Source organism: Hemiscyllium ocellatum, chromosome 18 (assembly GCF_020745735.1).
Source record: "Hemiscyllium ocellatum isolate sHemOce1 chromosome 18, sHemOce1.pat.X.cur, whole genome shotgun sequence".
Lineage (NCBI taxonomy): Eukaryota > Metazoa > Chordata > Chondrichthyes > Orectolobiformes > Hemiscylliidae > Hemiscyllium > Hemiscyllium ocellatum.
This window is the reverse complement of record NC_083418.1, coordinates 35,760,829-35,785,798: the sequence shown is the minus strand read 5'-3', so window position 1 is coordinate 35,785,798 and position 24,970 is coordinate 35,760,829. Positions and strand designations below refer to the sequence as shown.

Below are 24,970 nucleotides of genomic sequence, written 5' to 3'. Positions count from 1 at the left end.
CCATGAGTCTGTGCTTGCTCCGGGTGCTCCAGTTCCCTCCCACAATCCAAAGATATGCACATTTGGTGAATTGCCCATTGTGTACAGGGATGTGTAAATTAGGTGTATTAATCAGGGATAAATATAAAAAGGTAGGGGGAAATGAGTCTGGGTGGGTTACTCTTTGGAAGGTTGGTGTGGACTTGTTGGGCCGAAGGGTCTGTTTCCACACTGTAGGGATTCTAAAAAAAGAAATAATAGCCACAGAAGTAGTAAAGTATTAAAAAAAGATGTGATCTGAAACATGCATACTTACAAAGTCGCAGAAAGTAGATGACATTGTGTTGCAGTTGGGACAAATTAAAGGACCACATCTACTGATGTGAACATTTCAGCAACTTCCCTTACTAACAAATGCAACAAGCCTGCACAGTAATTCGCTCAGTCGGAAGATTCACACAAACATTACAAAAACTGGCCGCCTATCCCAAATGTTTGCAAATCTATGCTAATATTATTCACATTGGTTATATTGAAAACCATGTGTGGTGTATACCTGGTTTACAAAAACACATTTGCAGATAAGGTTTCAATAAAAATTCTACCATCTCTGTATAAAGTTGTCTGAGCCCAGAAAGAATACCCAAGAAATTCATTGAAAAGTTTATAAAGTCATAACAAAGGATGCATTTCCATGTGTAGACACCAACAACCACTTGACAGTTTGCAAGTTAAGATTAACTTAGCACCAATTTAAGTTGATAGGAGCAAAGCAATAAAGTTTATACCCTCCCGTATCTGAAATGGTTGGAAAATTGATTCAAGTTGAATTTGGCAATGGTTTAAATATATTGAGCATGCTGAATAGACTCAGCTTGATAGTCACATAGTTGTGTTTGCTACACTCTCCATGTTTGTTTTAACAGAGCTTAATGGTATTCATGACAATCTCTAAAATAGAGAACCATGTGAGCTCTAATCTCTCATTATGCTGGGACAGGGTGAAGCTCTCCCAGTTCCCTAGTCAACATTTCGGCATCAACTAACATCCATGAAACAAGATTATCTACCATTTACTGATTGCTCCATGTGGTACTCACTGGGCTCTTTATTGGTCACCATAATCCCTCAGAATAGCAACTAGACTTCCAAGTATAGCACTGGCTAAGAAATACTTTGTGGCATCTCCACATTGTGAAAGATATTCCATTTATACAAGTTCTTTATTTGACGGCTTCTATTGTAATAGACTCAGACACAGGATAATGTAAGTCAAAAAGTGTGACACTGGAAAAGCACAGTAAGTTAGACAGTTCGAGGAGCAAGACTGGCAGCATCGGAGGAACATGACAATCAACTTTTCGGGCATAAGCCCTTCATCAGGAAAATAGGGGTGAGAACGGGGCTGAGTGTTAAATAGGAGGGGGAATGGGCTGGGGGGAGGGGGTGGAAGGTAGCTACAAAGGTGATAGTGGGGAGGTGATGGTAATAGAGCAGAGTGGAGGGTGGAGAGTCCGAGAGGGCGGTGCTTAGTTGGAGGGTTGGATCTGGGATGAGGTGGGGGGTAGGGAGCTGAGGAAGCTGGTGAAATCGATGTTGACGCCATGTGGTTGCAGGGTCCCAAGGTGGAAAATCAGACATTCTTCCTCCAGGTGTTGGGTGGCTTGGATTTGGCAACGGAGGTGGTCCAGGACTTGCTTGCCCTTGGCAGAGTGGGAGGGGGAGTTCAAGTGGTTGGCCATGAGTGGTGGGGTTGTCTGGTGTGTGTGCCCCAGAGATTTTCTTTGAAACGTTCTGCGAGTTGGCATCTCATCTCCCCAATGTAGACAAGACCAGAGGGATAAGTTAAACAATACATTGTTCCCAGGTGCTTCTCCTATCGATTCCACCTGTCTCCTTGGCTTCTTATTATCCTTAAAACCCATCTCACTGGTTCCATTTTCTCTCACCTCCAACTTTATTGATGTGACCCACCGGAGTTGTAAATTCATCTCACAACTGAAAGCTCTGCATCAATTCAAAGAAGCACCTGGTTTTAAAACTGAACCATGAATGACTTCAGAACCGAATTGCAGGATAATAGAGGTTCCACAAAAGTGTGTGCATTTATGAAATAGCTTTCAACATCCTTAAGGCATCCCAAAACAGTTTGCAGCCAATTCATTCATTCATTTTCAAGACCAGTCACTGTTGAAATATTGGCAACTTAACTGCCCTCTGCAATGGTCTAGCGATTCACTCATTATAAAGGCAACTGGGGAGGGCAATGAAGACTGGCCTTTCCAGCAACACCTACATCCTATGAAACAGTAAATAATTCTGTAGTTAATTTGCACATAGCAAACTCTTAGAAACTGCAGTTAATAACGAGCAGATGTTGATTGAGGGGTAAATATTAGCCAGGACATCAACAGTAACTCCCCTGCTCATTTTTAGGATAGAGGAAATTTTTTATATCTACCTGAGAGGATAGATAAGGCCTTGATTTTACATCTTATCTGAAGGACAGCACGACAGACAATACACACCCCTTCAGTACTGAATTCAAGCATCAAAGGAGGGTCACTGGACCAGAAACGTTAACTCTGCTTCCTCTCCACGGGTATTTAGATTCACGACAGTATGGCCAATTCACCTGACCTGCACATCTTTAAATTGTGGGAGGAAACCCACGCAGACACGGGGAGACTTTGCAAACTCCACACAGACAGACAGTCGTCCAAGGCTGGAATCAAACTCGTGTCCCTGGCACTGTCAAGCAGCAGTGCTAACCACTGAGCCACCATGCCACCAGACTAGCTGTGTTTTTTCCAGTTTCTGTTTTTCATTCTCATTGCCAGCATTCTCAGTTCTTTCCATTTTTTTTGTGGTAGATTAGCAGGCTTGATTGTTATGCTCAAGATCCAGAGTGGAGCACTGAACCTTCCACCTCTATGGAGAGATTTGATTTATTTATCATCATGTGTATGTATTACTAACAGTGAAAAATGTTGTTTAGCGTCACCACTCTCCGGTGCTATCTTAAAACACAGAAAATAAAGCAATTAAGTTCATCTTATAGTCTTTTAAGCTCAGTCATGGGCCTGAATTAGTGCTCCCCTACCCCAAGCCTCAAGTCTATTCCGCAACAGCTGGATCAAAGAGGTGCCACTTTGCGGCACCACCTCACCTCCACCAACGCCGCCATGAGTGCACACTGGGCTAACCTCACCAATGCAGCCGCTGCCAAGTGACGGAGGGTCCTCTGCTGGGACCAAACCTGTCTCCGTTGCTGCCTCTGCCATCAGGCACCCGGGCCTAGGAATGGACCTGGAGCCTTAACTCAGCTGGGAGTCTGCAGCTGGGATCATCAAGACTGAAACACCATCCTTACTCACTGGGAAACCATGGACTGGGGTGGAGCTATGTTCACCTTGTCCTCTGGATGCCTCCTCCTTCGACATTTACTCAGCATCGCCACACCCTTCATCCGCCATTCCATGCGGGGCCAGCTCTCACCGATGCCATAGCAACCAGCTGTCAAAATCCATTCACGAGTAATGCAGCAAGCCACTGTTCATTTTACATTACTCACCCATCACGGACATCAATACTCTTCACTCAAATAGGATTCCCCAACAGCTCCCCACCAATGTACAGTAAGCACGTGCAGAGAACTCCAACTGAGCACTGACCAAATTTGTGTGAACATATATGATAATTCTGTACACAGCAATGTCCCAGAAATAGCTGTGTGCAATAAATACTTAATCCTAGTTGTTGGTTGAGAATGCATACTTTTCAGAGTACCAGGAAAATTCTCTTGCTCTTCTGAATATAACCATGGGATCCTTAGTTACTGATGATTATGTCTGCAGGAAGTGTCTTTGGTTGTGAATCCTATCCATTGGAGTGACAGTTACAGGCAATGAGGATTTTACAAGAGCTAGGGAGTGTGATAGTGACCTGTACATGAAGGATGGATTACACCTGAATTGAAAGGGGACTGATATACTGGCAGGGAGACTTGGTAGAGCTGCTCAGGAGAATTTAAACTATGTGCGTGTGTCTGTGTGTGTGTGCGTGTGCGCGTCTGTGTGCGTGTGCGCGTCTGTGTGCGTGCACGCATGCGTGTGGTTGGACCCAGGGAGTTAGTGAGGAAAGAGATTAATCTGAGGCAGAGAACAAGGTAGGACTAATTTGTTACACTGCATTTATTTCAATGCAAGAGGTTTAACAGGGGAGGCAGATGAACTCAGGGCATGGTGGATAATGACAGAAATTGAGGTTTTGATCATCAAAAAGAAGGAAGCATTTGTAAGCTACAGACAGGATAGATTGAGTGAATCCTTAGAAAAGTATAAAGGCAGAAGGAGTATACTCAAGTGGGAAATCAGGAGGGCAAAAAGGGGACAAGGGATAGCTTTTGCAAATAGGGTTAAGGAAAATCCAAAGGGATTTTATAAATATATTAAGGATGAAAGAGTAACTAGGGAGAGAATAAGGCCCCTTCAAAAATCAGCAAGGCAGCCTTTGTGTGGAGCTGCAGGAGATAATAAATGATTATTTTGCATCAGTGTTTACAATGGAGAAGGACATGCAAGATATAGACTGTGGGGAAATAGATGGTGACAGCTTGCAAAATATCCATATTACAGAGGATGAGGTGTTGGATATCTTGAAACACACAAAAGTGGATACTTCGCCAAGATCTGATCAGTTGTACCTTAGAACTCTGTGGGAAGCTAGGGAAGTGATTGCTGGGCCCCTTGCTGAGGTATTTGTATCATCGATAGTCACAGGTGAGGTGCCAGAAGACAGGAGGTTGGCTAACGTGGTGCCACTGTTTAAAAAAAGGTGGTAAGGACAAGCCAGGGAACTATAGACTGGTCAGCCTGACATCGGTGATGGACAAGTTGTTAGAGGGAATCCTGAGGGACAGGATATACATATATTTGGAAAGGCAAGGACTGATTAGGGATAGTCAGCATGGCTTTGTGCATGGGAAATCATGTCTGATTGAGTTTTTTTGAGGAAGTAACGAGGAAGATTGTTGAGGGCAGAGTGGTACACGTGATCTATATGGACTTCAATAAGATGTTCGACAAGGTTCCTCATGGTAGTCTGGTTAGCGAGGTTAGATCTCATGGAATACTGGGAGAATTAGCCATTTGGATACAGAATTGGTTTGAAAGTAGAAAACATAAGATGGTGGTGGTGGAGGGTTCCTTTTCAGGCTGGAGGCCTGTGACCAGTGATGTGCCACAAGGATCGATGTTTAGTCCACTGTGTTTCGTCATTTAGATAGAATGATTTGAATATGAACATTGGCGGTATAGCTAGTAAGTTTGCTGATGACATCAATATTGGAGGTGTAATGGACAGCGAAGAAGGTTACCTCAGAGTACAACGGGATCTTGATCAGATGGGCCAATGGGCTGAGAAGTGGCAGACGGAGTTTAATTTAGATAAATGCGAGGTGCTGCATTTTGGAAATGCAAATCAGGGCAGGGCTTATATACTTCATGTCCTGGTGAATGTTGGAGTGCAGTCTCATCGTTCCTTGAAAGTAGAGTTGCAGTAGATAGGATAGTGAAGTCCGGTAGCTTTCCTTTATTGGTCAGAGCATTGAGTATAGGATTTGGGATGTCATGTTGTGGCTATACAGGACATTGGTTAGGCCATTTTTGGAATATTGTGTGCAATTATAGTTCCCACCTATTGGAAGGATGTTGTGAAACTTGAAAGGGTTCAATAAAGATTTACAAGAATGTTGCCAGAGTTGGAGAATTTGAACTATAGAGAGAGGCTGAATAAGCTGGGGCTGTTTTCCCTGGAGTGTCGGAGGCCAATGGGTGACCTTATAGAATCATGAGGGCATGGATAGGATGAATACACAAGGTCTTTTCCCTGGGGTGGGAGGAGTCCAGAACTAGAGGGCATAGCTTTAGGTTGAGACCAGAAAAAATCAAAAGGGATCTAAGGGGAAATTTTTTCACGCAGACAGTGGTGCATGTGAGGAATGAGCTGTCAGAGGAAGTGGTGCAGGCTGGTACAATGACAACATTTAAAAGGGTCTGGATGGGTAGATGAATAGGAAGGATTCAAGAGGGATATGGGCCACATGCTGGCAAGTGGGACTAGATTAGGTTGGGATATCTAGTCGGCATAGACGAGTTGTACTGAATGATTACAGTGGTGCTGGAAAGCGAGGAGCAGGAATATTGACATTTCGAGCAAAAGCCCTTCATCAGGAATAAGGCTGGGAGCATCGGGAGAGATTTATCTCTCCACCTCCGAGGCTCCCAGCCTTACTGCTGATGAAGGGCTTTTGCCCAAAACATCAATTTCCCTGCTCCTCGGATGCTGCCTGACCTGCTGTGCTTTTCCAGCACCACTCTAATTTTGACTGTAATCTCCAGCATCTGCAGTACCCACCTCTGCCGAGTTGTATTGAATGGTCTGTTTCTGTGCTGTACATTTCTATGACTCTATATTCTTGAACAGATTGATGTGTATCTGTTTAGTGTGTCATCTGAAATATGGTGACTCTGACAATTCAGCATTTCTATTCCTACTCGCAGTGCTGCTCTTCAATACTCAAGTAAAAAGTGAGGTCTGCAGATGCTGGAGATCAGAGCTGAAAATGTGTTGCTGGTTAAAGCGCAGCAGGTCAGGCAGCATCCAAGGAACAGGAAATTCGACGTTTCGGGCAAAAGCCCTTCATCAGGAATGGTTCCTGATGAAGGGTTTTTGCCCGACACGTCGAATTTCCTGTTCCTTGGATACTGCCTGACCTGCTGCGCTTTAACCAGCAACACACTTTCAGCTCTGCTCTTCAATATTGCCTCCTCCATGTGCAGCACCATTTAAAAAGGGTTTCCAATGGCACATATGTGCTTTGGCATAGTTTGTGAAGATCTCAAAAAGTCCGACCTCCATTTTTGTTTTAGCACATGTGCATCTGTCAAAATTATATCTGTCAAAATATACTTGAATTGTATATTCAAGTTCAGCCTATTTGTTAAGCACACAGTTTCCCTGACACAACCCACTCACCCTCTCTGTCCTGATCTTGCTCAATTCTCCCATCCTGTGAACAGCTGAGATGAGTGGATTGCCTTATGGAGGAAAGGCTGGACAGGTTATGCCCATATCCTCTGGAGTTTAGAAGAGCAAGAGATGACTTAATTGAACTATACAGGAAGGCAGGAGGAGATGGAAACAGGGTAGGGTATTGCGAGCTGGAGGAAGTGAGCAAATGAAACAGGAAGTGTTTAGGAGAAAGAAGTAGAGAAGAAACAATAAAATTATATCTGGAGTCAGGGAAGGGAAGGGGTGGGGGAGGGAATAGTGAATGAGCATTGTGATCAGGCAAACTGATATGCAAGCAGAAGCAGTAATTAAAGTTGAGAGATGATTTTTGGATTAGTTAGATTCAAAACAGCCAGTTGGTTATTTATTGTAAAAATGTACATTTTTTTTTACAAAAGTGTTTCTCATGTAAATACCTTTTTATTATGAACATTAAGAGCACTGAGCAATGAATATCCATTCTGCAGGGGTGTAAATTCAGAGTTAGATTTGAATCTTGTAGTGGGAGCATTGTGGTTCAGAGGTAAGGGCTTTACCATTAAGGATAGATCTGTATAAGATAGTTTGTTTTCAGGAAGAGCAAGAAGCATTTAATGAAACTGACTGTCCTTTAGCTACCTTCACAGCTCGTCTCAGTATGCATTTGTCAGTACAGGGCTTTTCAGGATATACCTTTATGAAATTGACTGTATCTGCCACCAGGCTTTCCTCACAAAAAGAGGTGGGCATTGGTCCCTTTCCCACCACTGGCACCTCAGCACAATTGGGTTTCTCAGGAGAATCTGATACAGAGGGCTGTTATCACCACAAGCCAAGCTACATCTTGGTGCTTGCTGTAAGTTCTGGTAATGAGGCTTTAACAGTGTACAGCAGGACTGACCACCTCCTTTTTCCTCACGGTCTCATTATGTGTGGACCAGTGTTTGATGAACCGGTGGTCAAATGTATTTCGTCTGTGTAGGCTTTTCCACAAGGGGCAGATGGTACATCATGGTATTACCACACTAAGCATGTAACATAACATGCCCAGGCCCACCCTTTGCAACATTAAGGACAACACTTGTGTTTGTATACCAAAGATCCAGACATAATTCGATGCAGCTGCTTACAAAGATGGCCAAAGAGTGAAGTTGAGTATATTTACTCCGCCTTTTATCTAAAAGTTTGCATATGATGGCGCTGTGGATAAGGTCTATCTTCAACCACCAGATAAAGCAAAAGATGGTTTAGGTTACTACCTGGTTGCAAGAGTAAGGCATTGGCAGGAACTGTGCAGGCACAGCAAGATTGAGTGCCGATTACCACATGACCCAGGTTATTATCCTCAATGGCGGTGGGCTATCACACTCCCTTGCCTATCTTTTGTCATTCAGTTGCTACTGGCTCAGTCCAGTTTTTAGCCCATGTCTCTGCTCTTCTGAAGCACCTCCCAACACCTTCAGCTAACCTCCACTGATAGTGAAGGGGGCAAAGTAACAATGACTCCGCTCCCAAAGAACATGGTCTCAATTTTACCATGTTTGACCTTGAGTCCTGAAGCTCATTCAGACTGGTCACAGATGGTCAGTCTATGGACCGATGCAGATCCAAGCAGATGACATATGATACTGACTGTGTACACAGAGGCTACGAGCTGAGTGGATCCATTTGCCATTCCCTTCTGAAATCTTGGAGGGTTCATCCAATACGTGGATTATTCTGGTTTTCTCCAAATCCAGACTGATAAAACTGTTGCCCATCCACCCTGTCCCACAAATAGACAATCATAATCTGAACAACCCACATTTTTCTGAGACTCCCTGCCAGGAAGAGTGCAGGTTTGGCCAGGGTGGATTATTAACTCTGATGCAGTCCTGACATTGATTTTCGATGGAATTTTATAGTCCACATTCAGCAAAGAAATGGGCTGTTAATGTCTGGTTTCCTCCTTCTCCCCCTTTTCAATTTTTCATGAGGCCGATATCCTTCCTTTCTGCTCCTCCTGCTGTATTCCCCTTCCTATCTGGAGAAGGCAACACAAGTTCAGGGACAGGCCATTTAAGCCACACTTCCTTCCAAAGAGTGTACCTGAACCTTGCTGGTTGGGACCTGCATGATAGATTGTCTCAGAGTTTCAGACAACAATAACCTCCTGTTGTACTCTTGCTAATTTGATCTGTTCGAGCTCTGACAGCTATGTAACTTTCCACTCTCACCGCTCTCCCAAATTACCATTAGTGATCTTTTCAGTTTGATACCTTCCACTAGCCCGTTGATTCCCCTTGGGAAATTTGCTGAGGTAGGATGATGTTGGGGAATATTGTAATCTCAATGCAATCTTCCTGGCTTTGTGTGTGCAATTTTCTGCTTTCTTAGCTAAGGACAGGTCTGTGATTTATCTGATCTGTCACACACGAAGTGGGCAAATTTCAGTAATTCAAGTCTTTCTAGCCAAGGTAGTACTGCTTGCAAAAAGCATGAAAAGGCGGTCATGAGCTAGAGCAGTTGAGATCACTGTGGCATGTTCATGGGGCGTTTTGGAGATTCAACCAGTTATGGTGAGAAGTGTTAGATCAGAGGCATGGTTCCACGACTCTCCAATAAATTAACTTTGAATCCGAGTTGCATCTTGGGCCTTCTCCTTCCTTCTTTTATCCACCAATTTTTTTTGGCCTTTCTCTAATTCTGATATTTTGCCAAGACCTATTTTGACGGATACTGCACATTCTCCAATTCCATATTCAGGTGATTATTTGTCACGTCAGTCAACACTTTAAAGGGAAATTGAGTGTTGAATTATATACAAACAACACCTAATAGCTTTAGAGACATTCAATAGTGGTCATATTAAAATTGTTTGATACGTTAAGGAACAGGGAATAGAGACAGAGAACTATGACCTGTTTTGTCTTCCCAAAATACTGGAATATCATAAACACCTCGCAGTCTGACTAAACTCAATTTCTCAGCATAACCTGATACTCTTGGTCACTTGGTTTAACAGTTAATTTCTTTATCCTGTTGAACTACACACGTTTTCCTCTTTCCTCTCTAATGCCTTTGTGCACATTTGATTGCGAAGACTTCTTATATACACAAATGCCTCTCACTGCTTTTCAAAGCATGTAAACTGGTTGTTAAACCACATTCTACACCTTTCTGAAAAGTAGAGTTTCTGTCCTTTTGACCTCCAGCTCAGATCTCACACACCCATTAAGCATTTGATATTTAATACTTAACTTGACATTTCCACTCAGTCTATGGGAGTGACCCTTATGTCATGGAGTCACACAGCACCGAAACCTTCAGTCCAAGCTGACCATATTCCCAAATTAAACCAGTTCACCTGAATGCACTTGGCCCATATGCCTCTAAATGTTTCTTAATCATTTTCTTATCCCAATTTCTTTTAAATGCTGCAACTGTACTTGCATTCACCACTTCCTCTGGAAGAGGATTCTACACGTGAACCACTCTGCGTAAAAATGATTGCCTCTCAGTCTCCCTATTTAATTCCAGGTCAGATATCAGTTATATTGTCATCTGGTGTGAAATATGGGACCTTATTTATTGTGGGAGTCTCCTTTAATCTAGTGGCATGTTCATTAGAAGCAAACTTAAAAAAAAAATGATTGTATGTTATTGTGCAAGGTCAAAATCTACCTCTAGGAACTCTTATTTCACCCTGTGGTGAAATATTCACCCTCAAAACTTCTCTTAAATTGGAATTTTATTACGGAGGGCTACGAAAATAGCTCACAATTAATTAATTATTCTGAAACTGGATAGACTGTTTACAAATTGCCTGGAAATGCTCATATTCACTGGCACTGTTGCACAAATAAGACATTCAAAAGGGATCCAATTGCTTAATTATTTCATTGCTACCTGAGCTCCTAACTTTCTTTTGTTCCCATTCTCCGTTTGATTATTAATAGCTCGCTTACAAACTGTCAAAGCATCTGAACAATATGGATGTATGTGATTTAACTATTCATCTCAAATTAGGGGCAGGTGAACATCTAAAGAATGCAACCAAATATCAGTCATTTACATTAATGCACATTAAAAAGAGAGAATAGGCACACTTAAATATTTACAAGGAACAGGTTTCCACAAAACAGCCCTCATTACATTTTCATTAAATGGCTACAATCTCAAAATTGGAGCAAGGTCTTTCAGGAGTCAAATCAGGAAATTCTTTTCTACACAATCGAGTGATTATCTAGAAGGCCATAATGAGGACTGCTGTGCATACGCAGATGCAGCCTATGGTATTAACCAGCTGCAGGAAATATCCCAGTGCACATATACTACTGATACCACTAAGCTGGGAATGGAGATGTGGTTTGGGGATGGGACAGAGCGGAAGAAGAGGAGCTTTTCTGTCCAGGAATACCTGTAGAACAGGTCATAGAGTCATACAGCACGGAATCAGACCTATCTGTCCAACCAGTCCATGTAGACCGTGTTCCCAAACTAAACTAGCCCCACCTCCCTGTGTTTGGTCCATATCCCTCCAAATCTTCGCATTAATGTATTTAAATAAATGTCTTTTAAAATTATAATTGTACCTGCTACCACCACTTCCTCTGGAGGTTCATTCTGCACATGAACCACCGTGTGTTTAAAAAGGTTGCTCATGTTTTTTTTTTAAAAAGCTTTCTCCTCTCACCTTAAAAATATGCCCCAAGGTTTTGAACTCCTCCACTTAGGGAAAAGACCCTTGTCATTCAATTGTCATAGGTAGGAGTCTATGCCCCTCATGATTTTATAAACCTCAGTAACAGTCTCCCCTCAACCTCCTACACTCCAGTGGAAAAAAGTCCCAGTCTGCTTTTATAACTCAAACCCTCCACTCCTATCAACATTCTGGTAAATCTTTTCTGAACCATCTCCAGTTTAATAATATCCCTCCTATCACAGGTTGACCAGAACTGTACACCTCCAGCCGATACACTTGCTCCACTGTCCACACTTGTGTCCAATGGTAAGGCCTGCCCCTTTTCCCCAGACCCACCTCCTTGTCCAGTTGATTTAAGTGCCTGATAAAACAGCCAATAGATGATCTGACCAGGCTGGTCATGTCAACTGGTTATGACACGATCTGAATATTCCAGTAATAATAGCAGCTGGGATTGTAACAGAGAAACAAAACCTTTAGTTTCACATGCGTCCTTTTGTCCTTTTATTCACTCTGTAATTCTTTCAGTTTAATTTCTAAATATTACCTTTACACAAGTAAACTGCAGTAAAATAAGTCATGAAGTAAAACAGTTCCTCGCAGTTGTCCAGCAACCATCTAATCATACTGGGCAGAATTTTAAAGATGGTGCGGAAAGATAGTGGAGAAGAGCATTCTGACTCCTCGGTCTGCTGGAAGGAAAGTCAGCTGGCAACTGACCAATGGACTGAAACCTGTTTGACAGCCTGGACTAAAGGGACGCAGAGAGGCACTCCTGCTCCTCAGAGGAGGCTCCACCTCTGGAACTGCCAGCTAATCTGATTGATTGGCACCTCCAGCATCCACAGATGAATCCTTGGTGCCAGCTTGGCGGCAGGAAGAGAATGAAGGCGGCCCATTGAATTCTCAGTGAAACAAGTCAGAGTAAGGAGGTGGGGAGGATTTAGCCATCTTAGAGGGAGGGCTAAGGGGGCGTGTTTTGGAGAGTAGGTGGGCAAGAAGGAAAGGTTTACTAACTTTTGGGCATAACCCTGATAAAACAGGCTGCCTCCTTGCACTCATCTCCCCAAGCCAAATCATATAATTTGGCATTTATGATTGGGGTCAAACAACTTGGTAGTAAACTCAATTCAGACTTAATAATTTATTGAAATATGGCAGGTGGGCTGCTGCTTTAAGACTCATGTCAAAGAATTGACTTTGGGGTGAAAGGAAATTAGTGGATTGAACATCTATCCTATCTTACGCGTGCGTTCATCGGCTGACAAAAATCAGACTTTAGATGAGAGTGGTGCTGGAAAAGCACAGCAGGTCAGGCAGCATCCGAGAAGCAGGAAAATCAACATTTCAGGCAAAACTCCTTCATCAGAATGGAGACAGGGAGCCTCCAGGCTGGAGAGATAATTGGGAAGGGGGGTAGGGGGTGGCTGGGGAGAAGGTACCTGATGAAGGGCTTATGCCCGAAATGTAGAATTTCCTGTTCCTTGGATGCTGCCTGACCTGCAGTGCTTTTCTAGCAACACATTTTCAGCATTGTTATGGACCAGACCAAGCCCCCTCAAAATATATTAAGAAGATAGTCTAGAACCTAACTTTTTCTTACTTTAAAGGCAAGTGGTAAGCGTTGTGTTCTGGATGTAATTCAATTGGTCAGACTATCAGATTTGAAGTAAAACACACTGTATTGCATGCACTATAGTTAAAATACAACTAAAAGAAGAAATTGGAATAACTTAACCTCTATTGGAAAACTACTAAACAGTAACTGTTCCAATATAGCAACATCCCATAAACACATCCTAAAGGCAAATTGAGTAAACTAGATTGTTTCACATGAAATTCTCCAAGCCACGACGAAAAGCATCAATGGAAAACTCAGAGCGAGTAGCAGTGAGAGATGTGCTGAAGCTTCCAAACTCAACTTCAAGACCTGAGCAACTGCTACTGAGAAACTAAAATTTAAAAAGTCCTGATTCTGTGGAAGCTTGACCCCACACATTAGGCTGTTTCTATTATGCCAACTTGCCTCACAAGCTGTGTACTTCATTCGATTCAAACAGACAGCTCCTCACCTCGATCTTAAAACTTCTCTTCCAAAACAAAAGGGCAAAATACATATCGTAAAGCCATCATATCATCACCACATGGTCAATCACCAACTTAAATAAATCAGTTTTGATTCACACCAAAGAAAAACCAAGAGATACCGAATTATTGATTTTAAGTTTTAAATGTCTCCTTTGCAATTTCAAACCCATAATTGCTTTTTCTACATTCACAACAGTCCTTGAGCTCGAGGAATAATCTGCACATTGCTTTAAGCCATCTAGAACTCAATAGATCACCATTTCAAAGGTAGGAAATTAAGTGGCAAACAGTACTTAAGATTACATTGCATTTTAACGTTATCTATTTATCTCCCTTAAATTTTTAGAGGATCATGCCAGTCTACATGATCCATAGTAATGAGCGGTGACCTTGCCTGATAACTTGATAAGTAAATCTGTTATTGCACTTGTACAGTCACGATATTAAGGAACAGGTGATATCGCCAAATTAACATGTGGAAACATCAATCCAGCAGGAAGAGGAATTTCAAATAGTACGTATTTAAACATTTAGTTTGAAGTGTGTATGCATTTACATTGTAACGAATGGCATCTAACAGAAATAAATGGTTGACATTTGATAACCCCTACAAGGCTCACAGGGATCACAAACTAACTCCCTTTGGAGCAGGAGTTCCCTTGGTAATTAGCAATGAGCCAGACAGTGAGAATCAATAATTTTAGAAAGGCAATAGATTTTCTAAACATTCATGCTACTTAATTGCTCCTGTTAAACAGACAGCATTTTCTTAATGCTGTGCTTTCATGCTCTAAAATTCCTTCCTCAAGTCTCTTCAACTTTCCATTGTACCACCTATCGCTTGCGCTGATCAAGACATGATTGTTGTAATATGGAGAACTTTAACGCTTCAAAGTCATCAAGCTATCCTTTGTCAGGTATAGCATTTGTCAAATGGGGAATAACTCCCAAAACATACTTAGAAAAGCAAACCAAAGAGCACTTCCAAAAAGCCTTCATTCACGACAACACTCCTGTTGTCCTTCACAGGTTTTCCACCGCAAAATATTATACTGCAAAGTAGGGCATTGCAAATAATTTAACAATGCAAGTCACTTGTTTAGCTTACACTGCCTGTTGGAAAATGGAATCTTATTTCGAAAGGTCTTTAGGATTGCTGCTGTTATCAGTAAGGAAAGAACATTAACTCTTCAAACTAGGGTCTCAGAAACAAAAAGATATTCTAACCCATTGTAGCAGGCTTACCATTCACTTCCCAGCCAGCATTAAAAATGCTCAAGGTTTCCTTTTTCTTATTCAATTGTGGGATGTGGGTCTCACGGGCCGTCCAGCATTTATTGATCATCCCTAACTGCCTCTGAACTGAGTGGCTTGCTAGACCATTTCAGAGGGTAGTTGAGAGTTAACCACGTCGCTATAGACTTGAGTCAGATACAGGCCAGACCAGGTAAGGATGGCAGAATTCCTTTCCCTGAGAAACATTCATGAGCCAGAATTTTCTGGCAATCAACAATGGTTTCATGGCCATCAGTGGATACTTAATTCCTGATTTTTCTTTGAAAAAAACGGAATTTAAGTTCCACGGTCTGTGGCAAGATTTTAACCTAGGTCCCAAAAACATTAGCCGAGTTTCTAAATGAACTGTCTAGCATTAATAGCACTACCAGACCATTGCTTCCCCTATTATACAGACGCTATCTTCCTGTAAGTTACAGTTCTCATAGGTTATGATATTACAATACTGCAGCATTGTATTGAAAGTGTGTCAATATTGGGTTGTAATTATTCACTGATTTGGCAAATAAAAGCAAATCCAACATGGCCCAAAAGGCAGGAATGTTTGGGTGTGTAAGATTTATGACTCAGCTAGCTAACTTTGATAAGTCAATCACACAACTTAAACAGTACTGCACGTACATGATCATTTATACTGCTGCATAAATCCAATGTGGATTATGTTTCAGTACTTTCAGTTTGGATGGTTAAAAGATATTTCTTGCTTCACCATCTTGTACAAAAAACACATGCTTTTTCCACACTTCTGTTACAGCATTGGAGTTTCTCTTTGGAGTACCCATGAAAGAGAAAAAGGATTAGCACTTCAAAAGCAAAGGATTCTCTCAAGTGCTTTACAGGCAATGGGACACTTTATTAAGGGTAACCATTATTGTTTTAATCGACAAATGCAGAAGTCAACTTGCTCTTAGTTTAACCATGGGTACTTGTTGAGTTTGTATAAACCAGGTTGATGGCATTTGTTAAGAGGAAGGCCTTGGTAAGGATACACATATTAGGAACTCTTTATAATTTACTGTTTTTTAAAATGAAAAATGAATTAGGATCAATAGCTTATAAAAAGAAAAAAAATAAACTTGCAGTTAATAGTTGAAAGAAGATCACATTTTCATTTTTACAAACTTTTACTCTACCAAATGAATAAAAGCATTGATTATACAGAATGAATTGAATTTCCTCATGCAGATTGCCACCCTAGTCTTTTTTAAAAATTTGCCTATGAAAGAAGGGAGCTCCTCATTTCTGGCAGGAGATTCTGATCAGGGTCTCCATCAGAGATGGGGAGCCATACTTCTATTCTGACAGTTGTGTGTTATTAACAAAGGATCCGAGCAAATCAACACCACCCCCCCTAGACAGCAGTGACATGCTGTAAAAAACCTATGGACAGTGTGTATTAGAGTACAGGAGGACAAGGTGTCAGCTGGGTTGAGTGCGAGACAGACTGGGGTACTGTGCTGAGGGTAGAAGGTAAGGTAAGCCCTCATTCCTGATGAAGGGCTTATGCCCGAAACGTCAAATTTCCTGTTCCTTGGATGCTGCCTGACCTGCTGCGCTTTTCCAGCAACACATTTTCAGCTCTGATCTCCAGCATCTGCAGACCTCACTTTCTCCTAGAAGGTAAGGTGCCAAGCAACTAGGTTGGCCAGATATCAGGATTCAAGGTAACAAGGAAACCAGGAAAGTGAAACAATACTTAAAGTGGGTCAGGTCAGACAGGAGAAAATTGTGTCGATGGGGATGTGGAGTGGAAGCGGATGCGGAGTATGCAGGTCTGGGGGAGCTCTGATTAAACTATGGTCAGCCAGGTTTGGCAGCAGAGAGTGGTGGACTGGTAAATCAGAGGTTGGGTCAGGTCCAGTGGCACCATAGAAGAACTGTCAGGTCTGTGTTAGAAAAATCTCCCAGAATTTTGAGACGCATTTCTTTGACAACAGACTATCATCCTTTAATTTGTGGCTGCTGACCTTCGGCCAGCTCACAAAATTAAGCAACATTTTCAGTTTTGACAACACACACATATGACAACCAATGATTTGTAGGGAAGCCTGTAACCTTATCTCAAAAAAGAATCCTCTGCTCCCTTTCCTATGGCAACAGAAATGCACTAACCTTCATCCCAACATCTTTCCATTCCCCAAGTATGAATTGTTTACAACAAAACTGTTTATAGAGTCAGAGATACACAGCATGGAAGCAGACTCTTCGGTCCAATTCATCCATGCTGACCAGTTATCCTAAATAAATCAGAGATCATGACCTTTTGTAGAACTTTGGACTTGGGGCTGGAATCTTATGGGAGCATGAACAATGTGGGTTTTGATGGGAAATGTGGCAGAATCATGGGAGAGGTCCAGCACAGACCATCTTGATATCAGGAGCAATTAGCTGCACCTTTTAAGCAAATCCCAGGCAGCACTGTGAGTTTCTCACTGAGTAATGGTGAGTTGTGTCTTCAGAGGGGATTCACACTTTTTAATAACTATTAAGTGTGCATCTACACCATTAATATGCAGATTTCCATCCATCATTTTTGCCAATCAAACTAGACACCAAAGGTGCTCAACATGGAAGTCAGCGTTGGTACCTGGCAACTTCATCTCAGTGCTGTCTCTGGAGGATGTCCATGTTGGATACCCGGCACCAAAATCGAGGCACATACTATGGGCCACACCCACTTACATCCTGTTTTCAGACATTAGCACCTGACATTTGCCAGCCTTTAGGAACCTTCATGGAACACCCTTGATCCATTTACAATATGCTTTTGCATTTCAATGCTGCATCTCAACTGAAACAGCAAATCTCATTGTAATGCTGCAGCAAGGACACGTGGTACTCATATGCACCCAGCTCATACACTTGAACAGGCTGAATCTCTGGCCCATTTGCCTACATTGATTCACTTGGAACCTCCCTGGATGCTCACAGCATCCCTGCCTTGTCTTTTTGCACCTTGTCCCTTGGTCAGAGATACCAGGGTCACACATTGTTGCATTGTCATGTTGTTTAGTGCAGACAAAGAAAGCTTGTCATGGTTGTCAGCAATGTTCTCTCTAAGCTATATAGCATCAAATTTCTGCATATAACAATTTGAGTGCTGACATTTTGACCTATGGTTTCAGAAGCCAATGTTGAACCCAGAACTTAAGATATCTACACACTAACAAAAAAGAAATTGCAAGGAAGTTATTGCCAGCAGCCCTCAATTAGGTCAGAGAGAAATCCTTTACTCAGGGGAACCTGGTATTGCAAGTCAAGGGCAGCCTCTGATGCCAGTCAAAGAGCTTGGACCTGGTCAGCCAGCCACTGTCTGGCAATGGCCACTTTCCTCCAAAGGGTGAGGAACCAAATATTGTGCAGTCCACCTCCATTCAGCCCTATTGTGAGCTGTTTCCCCCTGGAACAGAGACAGGCAGGTAATAAAGGGAGATCAAAGTAGGTAAGCTTGTTACTCCTCTCTGCTGACTGCACCAGGTGCACTGTTGTGAGGAAGAGTCGCTGGACCTGAAATGTTAATTCTGCTTTCTCTTCACAGATGCTGCCAGACCTGCTATTTTTTTCTAGCAATTTTTGTTTATGTTTCTGATTCCCTGCATTGCTTTGATTTTATTGTCACATGTACTCAAGTACACCTCTACAGGAGTACATTGAAAATTATATACTGTTGCCACACAAAGCACCAACTTATAAATACTTAAGCATCCACAACGGTGTTTCATTTAGTCATTGAGGTCAAGCCCCATGGAGCAAATAAACAAAACTGGAAGAACAGTATGGGGCTGAGGATAGGTATCCTATGGTACTACTTGAAATAGAATATATTATTCTTGTTTCGGAATTTTTTAGGTTACTAAGATTATTCTGTCTTGAGATTGTAGCTTTAAAGTTAAGCTAAATGAAAAAGGTGGATCAAATTCTTTGGTCCTTTTTGTAAAGAGAAAAGGCAATTGGCACTATTTAAATAGTAGGTTTAGAAAATAGTGATTAATCCAATTGTTACTGTATTGCTAGAACAATTTCAATCCAGTCTGGTTTCTGATTCTGGCAGATCAGACATAAATTTCTCTACAATGCACCACATAACATGATTTCCATACAGTTTTGGGATGACATTGCAGATGCAATTTCAATGTAAATAGAACAAGTGGAGAAATAAAACAGCTCATAAAATGAGACAAGCACCTGTTAGATATCTCAAAATAACTTTTTTTCCTTTGGACTGTGGTTCATAGGTAGAGGATAATTAAACATTCTTACAAATGCACATGGAAATTAAAATGTAGTTGCCTGATCTATTGAAGAAACAAATAAAACAGGGTATCATGGTTTAGATAATGACTCATGTAATTTGTAGAGTTCAGTTACACTTTAATTCCCACGGTTGGAAGGGAACATTGAAATAAGAAATAGGCAGCAACATCATTTTTGTATAAATCATGAATCTCATTTTATGCAAGTGTTTTAGTAGCACTTAACAGTTTTTTTTTAAAAAGAGACAGCCATTACTTCTCTTGTGTAATATCTCATCTGATCCTACAAAGCGATGGCTCAAGAAAACATGGTGGCGCAGTAGGGTTACTATCAGCAATAGAGTGAAAGAGATATAAAGCATGAAAACAGACCCTTCGGTCCAACCTGACCATGCTGACCAGATATCCTAACCCAATCTAGTCCCACCTGCCAGCACCCAGGCCCATAATCCCTCCAAACCCTTCCTATTCACATAACCATCCAAATGCCTTTAAAATGTTGCAATTGTACCAGCCTCCATCACATCCTCTGGCAGCTCATTCCATACACGTACCACCCTCTGTGTGAAAAAAGTTGCCCCTTAGGTCTCTTTTATATCTTTTCCCTCTCACCCTAAAACCATGCCCTCTAGTTCTGGACTCCCCGACCCCAGGGAAAAGACTTTTGTCTATTTATCCTATCCATGCCCCTCATAATTTTGTAAACCTCTCTAAGGTCACCCCTCAGCCTCCAACGCTGCAGGGAAAACAGCCCCAGCCTGTTCAGCCTCTCCCTATAGCTCAAATCCTCCAACCCTGGCAACATCCTTGTAAATCTTTTCTGAACCCTTTCAAGTCTCTCAATATCTTTCCGATTGGAAGGAGACCAGAATTCCATGCAATATTCCAACAATGGCCTAACCAATGACCTCTACAGCTGCAACATGACCTCCTAACTCCTGTACTCAATACTCTTACCAATGAAAGCAAGCATACCTAAGGCCTTCTTCACTATCCTATCTTCCTGCGACTCCACTTTCAGGGATCTATGAACTTGCACTCCAAGGTCTCTTCGTTCAGCAACATTTCCTCGAACCTTACCATTAAGTGTATACGTCCTGCTAATATTTGCCTTCCTAAAATGCAGCACCTCACATTTATCTGAATTAAACTCCATCTGCCACTTCTCAGCCCACTGACCATTCTGATCAAGCTGAGGTAACCTTCTTCAATGTCCACTACACCTCCAATTTTGGTGTCATCTGTAAACTTACTAACTATCTCTTATGCTTGCATCCAAATCATTTATGTAAATGACCAAAAGTAGAGGACACAGCACCAATCCTTGTGGCATTCCACTGGTCACAGGCCTCCAGTCTGAAAAACAACCCTCCTCCACCACCCTCTGTCTTTTACCTTTGAGCCAGTTGTGTATGCAAATGGAGAGTTCTCCTTGTATTCCATGAGGATTCCTGAGGAAGGGCTTTTGCCCGAAACGTCGATTTTCCTGCTCCTTGGATACTGCCTGACCTGCTGTGCTTTTCCAGCACCACTCTAATCTTGACTCTAATCTCCAGCATCTGCAGTACCCACTTCTGCCTGAAGTGTATATAGATTACGTTCACCGCTCTGACCTCATCAATCCTCTTTGAATTGTGATAGGATGCCAAAATGGGAGATTAGGCTAATCTTTTTACTGTTTTTGGGTCAGGTGGATGCAGCCTCTGTTCAATTGAGTAGGCTTACAAATACTTCACCACAGAACTTGCAACCAGCTCTACCCACTTCAGGAAGTAGCACATTGTGACCAATAGATACATGATCCTCGAGGTTCATACAAGACTATTTCAGATTTTGTAAACACTTTTAGAGTTGACATGCAATGTCACAATTTGTATTTGATCAGAGGTCAACACTGTCTCGTGTACAAACCAGAATGTACTTTTCCAAGTTTAGTATTTAGGTAAATGATAATGGGATCCATGTATATTAACACAGAACTCATAATACATCCAATAGATGGTATAAAGCATGTGACACCATGTGATTTTCTCCTCTATTTGAGAGCAAACCAGTAGAGACAGCTAGACATAGCCTCAGGCTTTGATCCAACAAGTGGTTTATTTACATAAAACAAATAAACGAACAGTAAACAGCATGGTTCAGCGGAATATTTTTGTTAACCTGCCTCGATACATAAAACAAATAGCTATCCAACATTCTCTCTGTATAAACAAAAGTTAACAGAACCTGACAGACTGCAGTTTCCTTATTCTAAACATACAATTGAGGGACAAACTTCAAACAATGCTGTTTGAGTAAACGCAATTTAAAAATAAAAAAAATGGCTCTGCAGGTAAAAGAATAAAACAAGAGAAATGCAATCTGACCTCCTTTGAAGTGTACAGGCACACAAGAAAGAAGATAGCTGCCTTTCTCAGAATTGCATCATAAATAATAAATACAAACTGACTTTTAAAGAATGGAAATGATATTTGCAGTTTCCAAAGATGACTTGTTGCTGGGCAATAAAACAGCCCACACTTCAGGCGATCCACTGCAGGCAATTCTGACTCCAGATATGAAACTGAAGGAGATTGTCAGCCAACAGGAAGAATCTGGTGGGCGTTCGGGGGCAGGGCTAGTGATGGCAGGAGGTAAAAATAGATAGCAGGTAAAGATGAATATTTCTGATTCTCCTTAGACCTACCTTTGCTCTGCCTATAGTTATTCCTTGAAGGCTAGACCACCACTAAATGGGATGATTAAGGGGAGATTAAAAGGGACATTTGCATATATTAGTTGAGGCATTGAATACAACAGCAGGGAAGTTATGATGGAGCTTTACAAGATGCTGGTTAGGTCACAGCTAGAGTACAGTGTGCAGTTCTCCTTCCCAGTTATAGGATGTACTTGCACTGAAGAAAACTCAGGAGGAGATTCACCAGGATATTGGCTGGACTGGAGTGATTTATTTAAAGATTGATCTAAAATAGGTTGGTCTTATTTTCCTTAGGCAGACAAGACAGAGGGTGGACCTGATTGATGTCCACAAAATTGAGGGGGTCAAAGATAGGTAGTTAGCAGGGAACCACCTACTGCAGGGACCAATAACTAGGGTGCATAAACTTAAGGGGGAGGTGCTTTAGAAGCAATTTAAGGAAATTACTCTCGCCCAGAGGGTTATGGGAATCTGGAGTTCAATGTCTAGATGGGTGTAGAGGTGGGAACCAGTGCAAGACTAAAGTCACTACTTGAAAAGACAAAACATATAAAGTCATGTATTGGGAAGTGGGTTGGATGAGATAGTTACTCAGTGGCTTGCACAGATGCAATGGCCCAAGGAGCCCATGTAAACGTTAGATATTCATTATTGGTAAAGCATCAAATTTTAGGGACATTGCAGGAGCTTGAAATGATAGCTGCAAATGAGCAATCTGCCAACTGCAGTGACAGGGAGTTGGCACAGAGCAGCAACACCGGTCAATTGTCTTCCTCTCCTGAGCCTACAGAACACAGAGTAACCATAGCACTCCACTGCTATCCTTGCAAAGATCAGCACAGGCCAGGAAATTAATTTCGGACATCTGGACTGCAGTGTCATGTTGTACCTTATCCACTGAAGATCATTACATGCATTGCATCATTGACTTCTGTGAGGGGAGTCAGTTAATCTGATTGACAGGCTGGCTCTGGTTGGACAGGGGAAACAAGTTCACGAAAGCCACTGGAACCAGTACTCACTTGACAGTGAAGGACGGTTTGGATCAAAAGGATGATTAAGTGGAGGAGTCATCATTCATGAGGTGGGTGATGATTGGAATTGGGGAGAGGGAGACAATGAATAGGAATGGAGTTTGAGGGGTGGTGTAGGTTTGGTGTAGATGTATCTCTCTCTCAAAGAATGGGGGCGATCAGTGTTGCCATTCTGTAAGTCCTGGGAGAATGCAAGGGATCAAGAGGTTGGAGAATTGGGAGTTAAAAGAATTGAAGATCACATAGGGAAGGCAGGAACTTCCCTAGGATTGGGGATCTTCAGAAAGATGTATTGGATCCTGGTAGGATTGATATAAACCTCACATCCTGTCTCTGACAACTTTTAAGCTGAAATCTCAGGAAAATTGACTGACAACAGGTACATTCTTAAGTACCAACCTTCTTCCTTGGCGTGAACTAGCTTCCCACCTATTTCCCTACCTCAGAGCCTAAAGTGAGCTGGGTTGGGTCAGTTATCTGACTTGAAGCTTTCATAACGACTCTAACATGCACAGTTATGATCCAGGAGCTGGATTAGAATGCACAGCTCATTTATTCAGCTGGCACAGACATGATGGAACAAATGGCCTCTTTTAGGCTGTTAAATTTTTCTTTGGTTCTATAGTCTTCTACTTGATGAAACCAAAATTATTTATTTGGTTAAAATTCTCCCCCGGAGCTCTGATGATGCATGTATGCATTCGGTTCCCAGCATTTTCTAGTCCATCAGGATTGTTTAGCAAGCAATTTTAAACTTAGAGTGTTGACAGAAGTTTTAAAAAGATCTTTTGAATATCTCAGCATCATTTAAAAACGATCATAATTCCCTTGGGCAGTGAAATCTTTGAATAGATTGCCAGAAAGTAATAGCATCGGAGTTCAATCACGTTATAGTCAGGTACATTCAATATAATTACCAAATTAAATACATGCAGAAAGAAATATTGATGAGAAAAATATGGTGAGGGTGGGAAATTCTGTTTGCAAATATAGGATTAAAAAAGCAGAAATTTTCTTGACATTTTATATTTAGTAGCAGCTACAGACACTGGTCAGGTGTATTATAGCTTGTCAACTCCTTTAGTTCACAAGCATGTGGGCATTTCCCACACCAGTCAACCATCCTTATCGCCTTTCAGTGTGAGGCTGTGCTTTGTTGCACATTCACTAAGGGTGTCCTCGATTTATTTGCATTTGAAGTCTTACAAGGAATGTAAACTCTCATCACACAGAGTTGAAAACAAAAACACACATTGTCTAGAAATAACCACTTATGTTGACATGAACAAGAGAGTAGTTAACATGTTTATATATCCTTTCTCTGTCCACTATTTCAAACATTGACATGAATGAATATTTTTTTCAAAACAAATTGGTTTAATATCTCAATTTAAATAGAATTCAGAGGAGTGTCACATCGAAGTGATAAAAATTTCTAATCTGAAATCACAACTGGGTGTTACAGGCTAATTTTCCCAAATCACTGAGTCACTTGACTCTCAAACATAAATTTGTTTAACTCTAAAAAAGGTTAGTCTCACCTCTTAACACCAAGCAAACATTTAAATTATGATAAGATATACTCCAGATAGCAGCAGGTTTCTTCCTTTAGGTTAACTTATTTTTTGCCGAATGAGAAAATCAAGTTTCTATATCAGTGTTGACACTCACCATAAAGAGCCTTTGCACTCATCTTGCCTTCAGATCCCGACATCTTGCTGTGAAACAGAAGAACAAATCATATTCATCATAATCTACCAATATTCATTTCAGATCAATATACTGTACACAATTAATATGTTTTTCAGGATTGTATGAGTTTATCAATATTAAGCATCTAGTATAGACTACCAAGTTCAATCTCCAGTCTTTTTGGAGTTGG

The 24,970-nt window shown here is 41.5% G+C and overlaps 1 protein-coding gene across 1 annotated transcript in view; it reads right to left on the bottom strand.

Annotated features, from left to right (window-relative positions):
• The window catches only part of eps8l2 (EPS8 like 2), a 156,854-nt gene that overhangs the window by 53,169 nt on the left and 78,715 nt on the right, over positions 1 to 24,970 (bottom strand). The window contains exon 3 of the mRNA XM_060838846.1: positions 24,760 to 24,806. Within this exon, the coding sequence (XP_060694829.1) occupies positions 24,760 to 24,802 (43 nt within the window). The 5' untranslated portion in view covers positions 24,803 to 24,806. The remainder of the gene's footprint in view (positions 1 to 24,759; positions 24,807 to 24,970) is intronic.